Source organism: Gossypium hirsutum, chromosome A01 (assembly GCF_007990345.1).
Source record: "Gossypium hirsutum isolate 1008001.06 chromosome A01, Gossypium_hirsutum_v2.1, whole genome shotgun sequence".
In the NCBI taxonomy this organism is placed as follows: domain Eukaryota; kingdom Viridiplantae; phylum Streptophyta; class Magnoliopsida; order Malvales; family Malvaceae; genus Gossypium; species Gossypium hirsutum.
The window spans coordinates 2123170-2137058 of record NC_053424.1 but is presented as its reverse complement, the minus strand read 5'-3'; the positions used below and the strand labels follow the sequence as shown (position 1 = coordinate 2137058).

General features: G+C 28.6%; 1 protein-coding gene across 1 annotated transcript; it reads left to right on the top strand.

Annotated features, from left to right (window-relative positions):
• The first annotated feature begins 8052 nt into the window (after window positions 1-8052).
• On the top strand, window positions 8053-12860 carry LOC107905240 (serine/threonine-protein kinase PBS1). Its single transcript, XM_016831842.2, has 5 exons — window positions 8053-8457; window positions 8835-9040; window positions 9912-10101; window positions 11625-12016; window positions 12131-12860. The coding sequence occupies exons 1-5, from the start codon at window positions 8337-8339 to the stop codon at window positions 12611-12613; spliced, it is 1392 nt and encodes a 463-aa protein (XP_016687331.1). The 5' UTR covers window positions 8053-8336; the 3' UTR covers window positions 12614-12860.
• Window positions 12861-13889: the final 1029 nt, after the last annotated feature.

Below are 13889 nucleotides of genomic sequence, written 5' to 3'. Positions count from 1 at the left end.
TTTAGGTGAAATTATGGTAATGGTACCTATTTTATGCGTTAGTTATTGGGTAATACTTTTAATTGAGAGATCTTTACTTAAATATCCCCTTAACCTGAAAAAAACTAGATTCAAATTGTATAATATTAAAATCCATTTTAGTAAGAGCCCATTTTAGTATGACAAAATTGTTGAGTGAGATTAAAAAGAGGGAAAATGCTAAATTTAGCATATCATTTTAGGATTTAGGATTTTTATTCTAAAAACATGGTTATATGAATAAATTGGATTGGTTGGTTAAATAGTTTGGACTAGAAATTGGTTAACATGTCGATTCGAATTGAATTGAATTTTTTTATTTTTTAATATATTTTAATAAAATTTTAATAATTTATTTAATAAAATAAAAAAAAAGATCGATCAAACCGGTAGATTTACCCTTGTGAAAATCTTCCCTAAAAATGAGTACAATAAGTATGAATGTTAGAATTGAGTACAATATGTAGCAATCACACCGATGCTTATTGTATCAATGAAGGTAACAATTGAATTTCGAGATGTCTTGAAAAAAAGGTATAAATATAAATTTAGTCCCTAATATTAATTTATTTTATTATTTTTATTTTTTAGGCATTTTAACCATCAACTTTCAAATTTTAGTCAAAAGTATTATTCTCTTTTAGATGCAAAAATTAACCGAAATGTTAAATTTTTAATGATTTTGACATGGCAGCTCGCATGATAGTTTATGTATACTTCATTACTAACATAGATAATTTTTCTAAAAAAAAATTTTAAGATCTTTTTAAAAATTTTGTTGAATTTCTAAATATTTTTAATTTTTTTAATTTGTATGAATTATATGTAGACTACCATGTGAGTGGCTACATCGTTATTATTTGAATTTTAATAATTCAATCAAATTTCTCATCCAAAAGAATATAATTTACTTAAAATTTGAAAGTTAAAGACTAAAATGATAAAATAAATAATATTTAAGGGTTAAATTTATTATTATATAAAAAAATTATAGGTAAAAATTTAATACCATAAAGAGAATATTAGGTATAATAAATTTTGGAAGGTTATTTGATGCAATCCCACGTGTGTTTAATCATCAAGCTCCTTTTATTGAAAGCTTTTGGCTTAAATATACATTCGGCCCCTGAATTTTGTACTTTTTTTAAGTTGGTATTTATGAGTTTTTTTTTTCCAACTTGATATTCAGATTTTCATTCCATCTACGGACAAGTGGTGATGATGGTGTCATAATTTGATGTTTAAAAAAAATATTAAAAGTAAAATAATTAAAAAATTTATAATTAAAAATATTAAAAAAAAATTAATCCTCTTCATTTCTCTTCACCAAATTGTTGTTGATTTTATGTCGGATTCCGACGTCCTCTCCGGCAAATTACACCACCAAATCTCTCGTTTGAAGAAAATAACAATAGTTATTATTAAATAAACAATTACGAGAAAGTGTTTTCATTATAACGCTAAGGTGGATAAGATCTTAAAACTAGAAAAGGGAAAAAAAATCACAAGTTATCTTCAGAAAATTGAGCTCTCCTTGATGGTCCTCGTGATAACAAATGAAACATTCTCCAGCGTCTTCTCCAATAACTTTATTTTTCCCTTCGTATTTATGGGTTGGATTGAAAGGAATTGATGGGAAAATGTAAAATAAGTGAAAGTAAATCTAATTTAAATTTTTTTTTAATATTTTTATTTTATAAAATTTTTACTTTTTATAATTTTTAAAGGAAATTAAATTATCACATCAACCTTTCCACATGTCACAACATGTGTTTCATATTTAATATCGTTACAATAAAATATTATAATCCTCGACGAAATGAAAATCGAGATACCAAGTTAGGATAAAAAAATTATCAATACCAACTTAGAGGAAAAGACAAAATTTAGGGACCAAATATATATTTAAACTAAAACTTTTCTTTCTTTATTTTTATTTTTTGAAATTCTATTTTTTAATTATTCTTCTCAATTAACCCCATCAATCAGTGTAAGTGAGCACATGTGTGTCTGTAGAAGTTGCTGAATTTGAAATTTGGGAGAAAAAATCATTGGCAAAACTATGAAAGCAAGAAGGTTTTTTTTTTAATAGAAAATTATGTTATAAATATATGTCAGAATAATTATAAAATAAAATAAAATAAATATAAAACAGAAATAGATGAAGAATTGAAATATAATTGGACAAAATTTAACTATAACAATTGGATATAGTAGAGTCTAATATTTAGAGATTCATGTATGATAATTGTAGTCAAGTGAATCTCGACAATGATGACATTGCCAATTCGAGAAGATTTTCATTTCTTTACTATTTTGAGCATAATATTTTTATTTAAATCTATCAACATTTGTCTAAACTCCTTTTTCAGGGCATAATATTTTTATCAAAATTCATCTAAATTTTGGATAGATAGTACGACCCTATAACAAGTTAATCGACAAAGCAAGGCAAAGTAAATCTTGAGACAATGTATCACTGTTTTAATGAAGTAGTCATTAATTAAACTGGTTGACCTCTCGAATTCCCTTCTACACGAGGTATAATTATATAATAAATATTTTCCATATCCATTAATTTAAAAAGAAGAAGAAGAATAAAGTAATATTTAGTCTTTGAACTTGACAACTTTTTTCAACTTAACCTTGAATTTTAAAAATTCTTTTTAAACCCCTCAGTTTTTTCAAAAAAATTAATTAAATCCATTAAATCTTTGGGTAAACTATATCCAAGGTCACTAAATTTTACTAAGCTTACATTTTGGTCATTCAACTTCAAAAAGTTACAAAATTACAACTGAATTATTTGAAAGTTTTCATTTAAGTCACTAGTCTATTAAAACCATGGTTGTATTGCCTTCTTTATTTGCACCACCTACACCAATTGAAAATTCTCCTTCTCCTTTTTTTCCCCATAATTTAGTCATTTCATAAAACAACTTTGAATGTCTCAAATCTGTGAATAAAAATTCAAACAACTTTCTTCTCAGATCTCCAACACTTACTGTCAGATCAAATGTATATTCTTCTACCTATTGATAAGTACTAATCTATCGTACAAATTTTTAAATTGTCAATAAAAACTCACTAATCAAACTTTAATTTTAAAAAAATTAATAACCCAATAACTTAAATAAAAATTATCCAACAAATTCTAACATTTTTTAAACTAATAGTTTAGTTTTGGTAACATTGTCGGTGGCAGGCCATGGCAATTTTGTAGCCGACATGGCCACTATTAATGTTTTTTTATTCAACAACGTGGCACTGTTACATATTACAAGGAAGATATTTAAAGGCCATTTATTTGGTACCCCTATATGACCCTCATCTTATAATTAACCACATCAAGGGGTACACGTGTGCCATTAATTGGTAAAAAAAATGTCACCTAATTTGGAACCATCCGAAAAAAATATCTTAAGTTTAGATTCGGATAAATTACACTATTAGTCATTAAATTATAAGTAATTTTAGTTTTGGTCGCTTAATTAATAAAAAATTATAATTTGGTCATTAAATTGTTCAAAAATTTTCATTTAAGTCACTAAGTTGTTATGTCTTTTTTTTTAAGTTCCTTTAGTGAGCTCCAAGCGACGATTCGACAACTGATACTATGGATCAATACCTCTCGACGAGTAGAAGAATATACTTTAGATCTATGACGATCTGACAGTCAGTGTCGAAGATTAAAGAAAAATGTTATTTGAATTTTGGTTTACAAATTTGTAATGTTCAAAGTTGTCTAATGAAAAAAAATGAATTGTAGAAGAGAAGGGAAAATAGAGCTTTTAATTGGTGCAGGTAGTGTGAACAGAGAAAGTCGTGTAGCAACAATTTTAACAGCATGGTGACTTAAATGAAAACTTTTGAATAGTTTAATGACCAAATTGTAACTTTTTAGTCAAGTGACCAAAACGAAAACTTACTCATAGTTTAATGACTGATGGTGTAGTTTATCCTAGTAATAATAACTATATTATGGCACTCTTACTATATGAAAAAAAAATATTTAATATATTTATAAAAAAGATTGATAATAAATTAAATGTGACTTTTGTTGAAATGCCGAAGATGCGAAAGTAAAAGTTATTGTGTACTAAGTTAAAATATTATCATATGTATATATTTTCTTAGATTTTATATTAAAAGGACAAAAAAATCCTTTTGGTAATTTATCAACTGAGTTGGGACACAATTATGAGTGATACCAACTCAGTAATCATAATGATACTTTAATGTTCGATATTTAGTAATCACATTAACTTCTGATTATTGTGTGTAATATATTCCTAATATTTGAAATGAAAACTTTATTTAAAAGGGTACTAATTTTTTGTGTTAGAGTTACATTGCATTCCGCCCCCTTTACTCAAAAAGAATGGTAAATTAGTCATTGTACGTTAGATCAAAGAACAGACTAGTCATTTCTATTAAAATATTAATCTATTTCTACGGTTAAAAACTGGTGTTACTAACAGAAAAATCAAACAGTTACATATGGAATGCCACATGTGCCTCTTTTTGACGTACAATGATCAAGTTTTAACAGTAGAAATAGATGAAATGTTCAACAGAAAAACTAATTTGCTATTTGATCTAATATTCATTAATTAATTTGCCCACTTTTTTTTAATAAAAAAGAAAAAACACAATTCAACTATTAGTACAATGACCTTTATGATATTTTTACCAATTTCTTTGTGCTTGATCTAAATGTTTGTAAGTTGAACATTAATTTCTTAAAAGGTTGTTAAAAATCATTTAATAGATCATCCAAGTTGTGTATGTGTATTCCATGTGTGATGCATGAATATGAATGGTGGCATTTTAAAAAACCAAAAGTTATTGTGATTTGATAATTCCATGAAACCAAATCTATCCATTTCACACCATAGGTAGTCCACTTTGACCATTTTAAAAAAAATTATAGATTTAAAATAGTGTGAAATGTAATTTTTTTTCTATTTTTTAATATGTTATATGTAGAATTATTATTATTATGGTTAAAATATATACTAAATTTCTATATGTTTGTAAATTTGGAATTTAGTCCATGTATTTTTATTTTGAGAAATTTAGTTTTTTATTTTTTAAATTCCAAAATTCAAGTCCAATTGTTAGCACTGTTAAAATTATTTTGTTAAATTAACGTCACTTTTTTAAGTTACACTCTACCAAGTGAGTATATATATTTATTTTAAAATGTCACACCAATAAATTTAACAAACAAAAAATTAGTATAGGGACTAAATTTCTAAGAATAAATGTATAAAAATTAAATTTTAAAATTGTTAATAGTACAGGGACCTATATGTGACAACTCACGTAATAATTCATATACACTTCATGCTATTTTTTGAAAGTTTGTGAACTTTTAAAATTTTTTTAAATTTAAAATTTTTGTTGACATGAAAAATAAGATAAATAATGTCATACTAGCATTATTAGCATGAAATGCTTATGAACTACTACATGGGCAACCACGCCAATATCATGTAAAAATTAATGTTTTAATTAATATTTATATTTAGATAATAATTTTGCTTTTTTTTAAAAGTTAGTAGCTAAATTTAGCTTAAAAATAATAAGAGCCAAATTGATAAAAAATATAAACATTAACAGCTAAATTTATTATTATACCTATTTTTTTTATACATACTTCTTTAAACTTCAATATGGTAATTAATTTAAGTTGTTAAATTAATTTAAGTCACACCTAACAATATGGTAATTAATTGAGCTATTTAATTAACTTAGGTACATGGTTAAAGACCAAACTGATTGGCAAAATAACCACCAAAACTAGCTTGTCAACAATTTCAGCCCTATTTAGAAATAGGTAAATTAGTTAATCGAGTCTTAGCTTGATTAGTAAGAGTATTGTTATTAATGTAGGAGGACGTGGCTTTGAGTACATTGAAGCACATTATCCTCCTATTTAAGGGTTGGAAACGAGTTATGGGTAGTTCTAAACATTGTATCAGAAAGAGTATATATGATAAAAATCTATAATGAGATTATTATTCAAAATTTTTCTTTATCAATTTGTAAATGTTAAGAGTTAAATTTATTGAGTCTTAAAAATATTAAAATTTGTCGATTGAGTCTTAACTCGATTAGCATAGGCATTATTATCAATATAGGAGGACATGAGATCGAGTGCGTTATCCTCCTATTTATGGGTTGAGGAGGGGCTGTGGGTAATTTTAGATATTGTGTAAAAAATAGCAGATATGATAAAAACTAATAATAAAATTGTTAAAAAGATGGATAAGCTATATTAATAGTAACACAACTATAGTTTTTTTTCTTTTTAGTCACTCACTTACAGGGGCGAAACCAAAAATTTTTTCTAGGGGTCGAATAAAGTTTTAATTTTTAAAGTATTTAATCAAATTTTTGCCAGCCTACTAGATTCACCTCTGCACAACTATGAAAAGTTACAAAATGATTGTCCAACTATTCAATTTATCAAAAAAGTAAAATGATTATAAAACAATACTAAAAAAATTAATTTTAATTAAAATGAATAAATAATACACTTACTATTAAAAATTATGTTTTTCATTTTTTAATAAAAATATAGTAATGAATTGGAGTTAATAATTAATAATTATACAGAAAACTGCTGATTAGGATAAAATAGGAATATACCAAATGTGGTCTCCATCACAAAAAAGAAAAAAAGAAAAAAAGAAAAAAAGAAAAAATAAGATTCAGTTTGGTTGAAGTAAAAACAAATAATTGCTTTACATTTATTAAATTTTATTAACATGATTAAAAATAATTATTACGTGTCTATCTCATTTATCTATACTATTATTTAAGTCGTAAGTTAAAATTTTTTTTAATTTAGTCACTAACGTTTTAGATCATTTCTATTTTGTTCACTCACGTTTTAGATCGTTTATATTTTGGGCATTCTCTCTTAAATGGTTAGAGAAAGTGATGATGTAACCTTTTTCTAACTAGTATACTAACAGATTTAGTCTTTAATACTTACACATTTTATAAGCTTGGTCCTCAAACACATATAATTAATATAAACTATATATTATAAAAAGTACAAAATATAATATTTATAGGACACAAGTTGGTACTTATGATTTTCTATTATCATAATTTGGTATCTGGATTTTCATTCCGTCAAGGGTTTTGGTACATTTTGTTACAGTGTTAAATGTAGGGAACATGATACTCTTAGGTTGCGACATATGGTATTGATGATGTCATAATCTAATTTTTTATAATAATATTAAAAATTTAAAAGAAAAATATATAAAAATTGTATAATTTTTTAAAATATAAAAGAAATTAATAAAAATATATGTATCTAAAAAATTAAAAATATTAAAAAATTTAAAATTTAAAATTCAAGCTAGAAAAATTGAAAACCCAAAAAATTTACATATTTTTTCTAAATAAATTACAAATAAATTAGATGAATATAAAATTTGTAGTTAATTTTAAGCTTAGAGATAGGTATAAATTATTACACGATTCTTCAAGTTGACAAGAACACAAAAGGTAATGATTTGAAAAAGGCTTACAAGAAGCTTTTTCGTTTTTGTATGGAGAATGTCATGAAGTTTATAAAAAATGCAAATTTACCTTTAAGTTTATTAAGATTTAATTATGTGTTTAAATATAATTATAATTATATTTAGCAATATGTGCTTGAGGATCAAATTGAGAAAATTTATAAATATAGAGAGCTAAATTTATTTAATTATTTAAAATTAAGACTAAATTGATAGAATATATAAGTATTGTAAATTAAATGTGTTACTGTACTAATTAAAAAAAGACCACATCATCACCTCTGTTGACTATTTAACTAAGAGTAATTAAAATAAAAATGATCTACAATGTGAGTGATCAAAATAAAAATGATCTAAACTTATAGTGATTAAATTGAAAATTTTCATAGTTGAGTGACCAAAACCGAAAAATTATAATAGTTAGATGACTAATTATAAAATTTACCCATTTTTACGCAGAATATACACTGACCGAAAGACAAAAAAAAAAAAAGCCGGCTTCTTCTTCCATTTTGCTTCAAAAATTTCTCTTTACTTTCAAATTTTATTAAAATAAACCCTTCCATCATTTTGAATTACGCGTATTTAATCCTTTATTTTTCAATGATTTGATCGTTTAAAGGAATAGAATCAAGGGTGCCCAACATTTTTAAATATATATTTTGAAAATTTTATATATAAAAATACAGTATTGGGTATGCCAAGTTAACTGTAAATCTGATATAATTTTTAGGATTTTTTTTCTTGGTTCGTTTTGAAATTTTCTTTTAAGGGATGGGTTGTTTTTCTTGTTTCGATTCAAAGGAAGAAGAGAAGTTAAATACTGTAAATGAAACCAATGATCCAAAGCGACCCCAACCTATTGTTTCCTCTAATATTTCCAGATTATCATCAGGTTAGCCTTTTAATTTTATTTAAACTAGAAAATTAATTACCTAATTACCTTATTCATTTGATCTGATCTGGGTTTTTTCTGTTTTATTATTATTATTTCAATGTTTAGATGATGATAGTTACATTTTTTTTATTTATCCCCATGAACCTTTTAGAGATTTAAAGTTGGGTTGTTTTTTTTTTAATGGAATTAGGATCCAATGATGATCTTGATTAAATGGAATTAATTCAATATTCATTGATAGATGTCTTGTAATTGGAATTAGATTACTTTAGAATTATAAGCAAGTCCATGTTTTTTTGTTATCAGATTGTTTCTTTGTATGTGAATGATAATTAGATCTTTAAATAGTGTCTATTTCAATGGAGTTTTGGCAGGAGGTGACCGGCTTAGATCGAGGAGTAATGGAGGGTCTAAAAGGGAAATACCAAGTCTTAGGGATGGTCCTGGTGTTCAAATTGCTGCCCAAACTTTTAGTTTCCGTGAACTCGCTGCTGCAACGAAGAATTTCAGGCCGGAATCTTTCTTAGGTGAAGGTGGATTCGGACGTGTTTACAAAGGGCGGCTCGAGAGTACTGGTCAGGTAATTGTTTATTGCTTTGGCCCTTTTCTTATGCTGCGAAAGGAAGCATGGAAGTGGTATAATGTTTAAAGGTTGAAGGCTCAGTGTCTGGAAAGAAAATCTGTTGTTTATCTAAGATTCGGATGTTTATTAACGTATGTGAATCATGGTATCAAACGCGTTAAGTAAAAGAATATAGCCTTCCAAGCTGTCTATCTGGTAAAGACGTACATGTGTTTAAAATTTGATCCACATGTTTTAAAATGCATTTCTATCATATTTGAATTGGCATTTAACAACCAAAAAAACAACCAGGTTAATAGAAAAACTTGATTGACTAGATTAAAACGTTTTGAAGTTTGAGGATCAATTTAGAACTGAACCATAGTTTCAGTCACATTTAATTACCGATTATAGTGGCTATATCTGGCTCAATCTCAGTGGAAATCTATTAAAAAGTTATATAATCGAACTTGGATGCAGCTCTTTAATTTGACCAAATGATATGATATCCATTTAGATGATCCGATTAATATTGGAGTATGGTTGATCCTTTGGTCAAATAAAGTATCATTCATCCTGCTTGAGTCTGTCTTGCTGATAAAATGTTGATTTCTGGTATAAATTCTCAACAGGTGTTATCATCACGTAGGTGAGTTGCGGAATGAGTCTGAAAATCCTATTGCTTCTTATAGCACCAGTTTTTGTTATTAGACTTAATGTCTTTGAAAATTATTTTGTTCTGTCGTAACTTGTAACTGAATTGTCATACAAGTGTATGTGAGATTTAAAAGAGAATCTATAAGTTTTCCTTTGAAATTACACAAATTTGAAGGTTCTAATAGGACTTCATGTCATTACGTGTCTTAGATATATAGTTTCGCCTTTACAGGTAGTTGCAGTCAAACAGTTGGACAGAAATGGTCTCCAGGGTAACAGGGAATTCCTTGTTGAGGTTCTCATGCTCAGCCTTCTTCATCACCCTAATCTCGTTAACCTGATCGGTTATTGTGCTGATGGAGATCAACGGCTTCTTGTATACGAATTCATGCCCTTGGGATCCTTGGAAGATCATCTTCATGGTAATATTTTGGTGCTCTAATATGATTACTTTCATTAATTTATTTTCTCTAGAGGAACTGGTCCTACATCAAGCTTTAGAGCATGAGAAATCATTTTGTTTTTTAACACTTTGACGTTATGTGTCATCAACAGTCTGAAAAGGGAGTTATTGAAGTTAGATTTCCTCTTCTTTCTGTGTTAGTTCTATGCCTCTGATATTTTTTCGGACTGTCAAGTAATTTAAATCTGTTTATCTTGGGTTAAAGTACCTATGAGGTCCTTATACTATTAAAAAGAATAAAATAAGTCCAAATCGTAACGGAGTTAACATTTACTGCAAAAAATGTCTTGAAATTTTATTTTTTTTCAATTGCAGTTCAATTTCAAACAAAAGATTTCATTTACAAAACTATAAAAATTTTAAAAATATTAACTCTATTAAACAGTAAATGTTAAATCTATTTCAGTTTGGCCTTACTTGATTCTTTTCAATAGTATATGGACCTCTAAGGTACGTACACTGTCTATCTTGCATGGCAGATACATATTTGTGGATTTAAATAAATTTTAATCTGTTTGTCTCACATGGTAGATGCTTAGCTGTGAGGTTTACATATATATACTGATGAAGTTAATATATTTCTATAATTAAAAGCTACGTACCTATTACAAGAATATTTGTGCTTATTATTCTGGTTAAGTAGTTATAATGGTTATTGTGTTTAATTTTTCGCATGATTTTTAGTTCGAGAATTCATGCTAGTAGCTTTAATAAATTGTATATATGATCTAAATATCCATGTCTGTCGGTATTTGTTATGTATGAGAGTGACATTTTTGTACTTGGTGTTCAACATGAGCTTAGATGACCTTTGCTCGGCTATTTGACATTGAAGTTAAACTTGTGGTTAAATCGTATCTGATTAAGGCCGAGTTTTGCATTGTGGTTGACATGCAAAATCATGGTTTGCCCTTGAAACCGAGTTTTGAGTAAAAAAGTGGCTTTTCACCATGGTTTTCCAAACAGTTTTCTGACCAGAGACAACGTAAACTAAGCCTAATTATGGTTGGAATCAATATGCTGTATGCATCTGTTTGAGACAGGTGATGTTATTGTTAGATGAGTTTTGGTTTAAGTTAATACAAATGGATGCACGCAAGGATTGTGGTGTCATGCCCTTTGACAGGTAAAAATATCATGGAGGGCCATGTACTATGTTTCAGATTGTATTTTACCCCTTCTACTCAAAAAATGGCAAATTAGTCTCTATACATCAGACCAAAGAGTAAACTAGTCCTTTCTATTAAAAATTTCATCCACTTCTACCAATTTACTCCTTGATCAACATATAGGAACTAATTTGCCCTTTTTTGAGTAAAGGGTGCAAAATGCAATCCAACTCCCAATACAAGGGCCTCCATGGTACTTTTACCCCCTTTGATGTAGTTTGCTTAATTTTTACGAGTTAAAGCATAGAAATTTATATAGCAGGAAGCGATAAACTCGATTGTATAATCTATTCTTTCATTAATCTCTCTGCAGATCTTCCACCCGGTAAGGAACCGTTGGACTGGAACATGAGAATGAAGATAGCAGCCGGTGCAGCTAAGGGTTTGGAGTACCTCCATGATAAAGCAAACCCTCCTGTTATTTACAGGGACTTCAAGTCCTCCAACATATTACTGGAAGAAGGATTTCACCCGAAGTTATCCGATTTTGGGCTCGCGAAACTTGGTCCCGTTGGAGATAAATCGCATGTTTCCACCAGGGTTATGGGCACATATGGTTATTGTGCTCCTGAGTATGCCATGACTGGTCAATTGACGGTGAAATCTGATGTTTATAGTTTCGGGGTTGTCTTCTTAGAGCTAATTACGGGTAGGAAAGCTATTGACAGCTCTCAACCCCATGGTGAACAGAATCTTATAGCATGGGTAACGCATTTGAAATGTTTTTGTGGTTCGATCGCCTAACTATCATGTTGTAGTATTGGCCAAGACTACTTAATAATCGAGGTTCTTTTTTTTCTTTTGGTTTTGTATATACAGGCACGTCCATTGTTCAATAACCGTCGCAAATTGTCAAAATTGGCAGATCCGCTATTGCAAGGACGGTATCCAATGCGAGGTCTCTATCAAGCTCTAGCTGTGGCATCTATGTGTATTCAAGAGGAGGCTGCCACACGTCCTCTTATCGGTGATGTGGTCACTGCTCTCTCGTATTTAGCAAATCAAGCATACGATCCTAATACAACAGGGAATGGCCATAGAGGCTCTGGAGAAACCGATGAAAAAAGATACCGAGACGACAGAGGAGGAAGGGTATCGAAGAACGACGAAGGAGGAGTATCCGGCCGTAAGGGGGATTTAGAAGGGTCCGAGAAAGAGAACTCCCCTAGAGAAACAGCCAGGATGTTGAACAGGGATTTGGATAGGGAACGAGCTGTAGCCGAAGCCAAGATGTGGGGCGAGAATTGGCGAGAGAAAAGACGACAAAGCGCACAAGGTAGTTCCGATGGTTCAAACGGCTAACATCCCGATTTTCTTCCATCAATGTTTATCCAGATTTCTCACTTGAACCAGATGAAAAAAAAAAACACATATCCGAGCTCTCTTCGGCTCGTTCTATCCAAAAAGCTCGGCCCGATCGGCCTTGATGCGGAGACAAAGTGCAAGGCCTTCGATGCTGACATATTCTTGAACTCCCATTCAGGTCCCTTTATATAAATTATAATGATTGACTACGTTTAAATTTAAAACAAATAGACAATTTTCTTTATCGATCCTTTATATAAATTATAACAAAAATTGGTAATTTTTGAAATAACATAAATATAATAATCATTTAATTTAAAGCTGTTAAAAGGATTTTTATTAGAAAAATAAATTATAATTAACAAACAAAAAAATATATATAATAATTATATGTATACTAAACTTGTGCATTTCGATTTCAAGGCATTACGAGTCAGTAAAATGATTATAATATAATACTAAAAATAATTAAGAATGTTAATTTCAATTAAAATAAATAAATAATACTAAAAATTCTATCACAAACGTATGCACGTGGAAACTACGTATTTAGAATCTATGGATGCATGTATAAATAACATATAATAAATAATAAAATGTAGTATTTGAAATTAATAATAATAGGATATATACAATATGATCAGTTTAAACTGCGAGCAAAATGAAATATAAATAGGTAAATATTAAGAATATTAAATGCACTCTAATAGTTTATCATAATTTCGTCATTTTTCTTGAATTGATATCAAGTTAACTTATGACATTAACTCAGTTAACGATATTATCAATAAGATTATGACAAAATTAAGATGTGGGCGAAAATAATTAAATAATAAATTTATTAAGAATTCACCTAAAAACCAAATGTTACTTTAGTTTAAATGACGAAGTTGGGAGAATGTTTGGTGTTTTAGGTTTTGCTAAACAACTAAATTAACTTGAAATGGCGAGTACTGTTTGAAATGGTGTCGGATCCCCTGATAATACATAGCCCAATATTTTTTGAGATGAGAGAAATAAGAGAGAGCTTCGATGACATCAAGCTCAGAAGCGAATTAACGGACGACGTTTTCTTCCATTTTGGCTGAGAAGCTATCGCCGTTCTTGCAACTCACCATGAGCTCAAAGACCACATCTGCAATCAAACCGTTCAAAAGAGAAAAAAAGAGGAGGGAATCGAAAAGTGAAAAGAAAACATAAGGTAGTAAAGGAAACAACGAGAATTTTTTTTAAGCCATTAGAGGGAAACGAAAATTTTAACGGTAGTGATTGC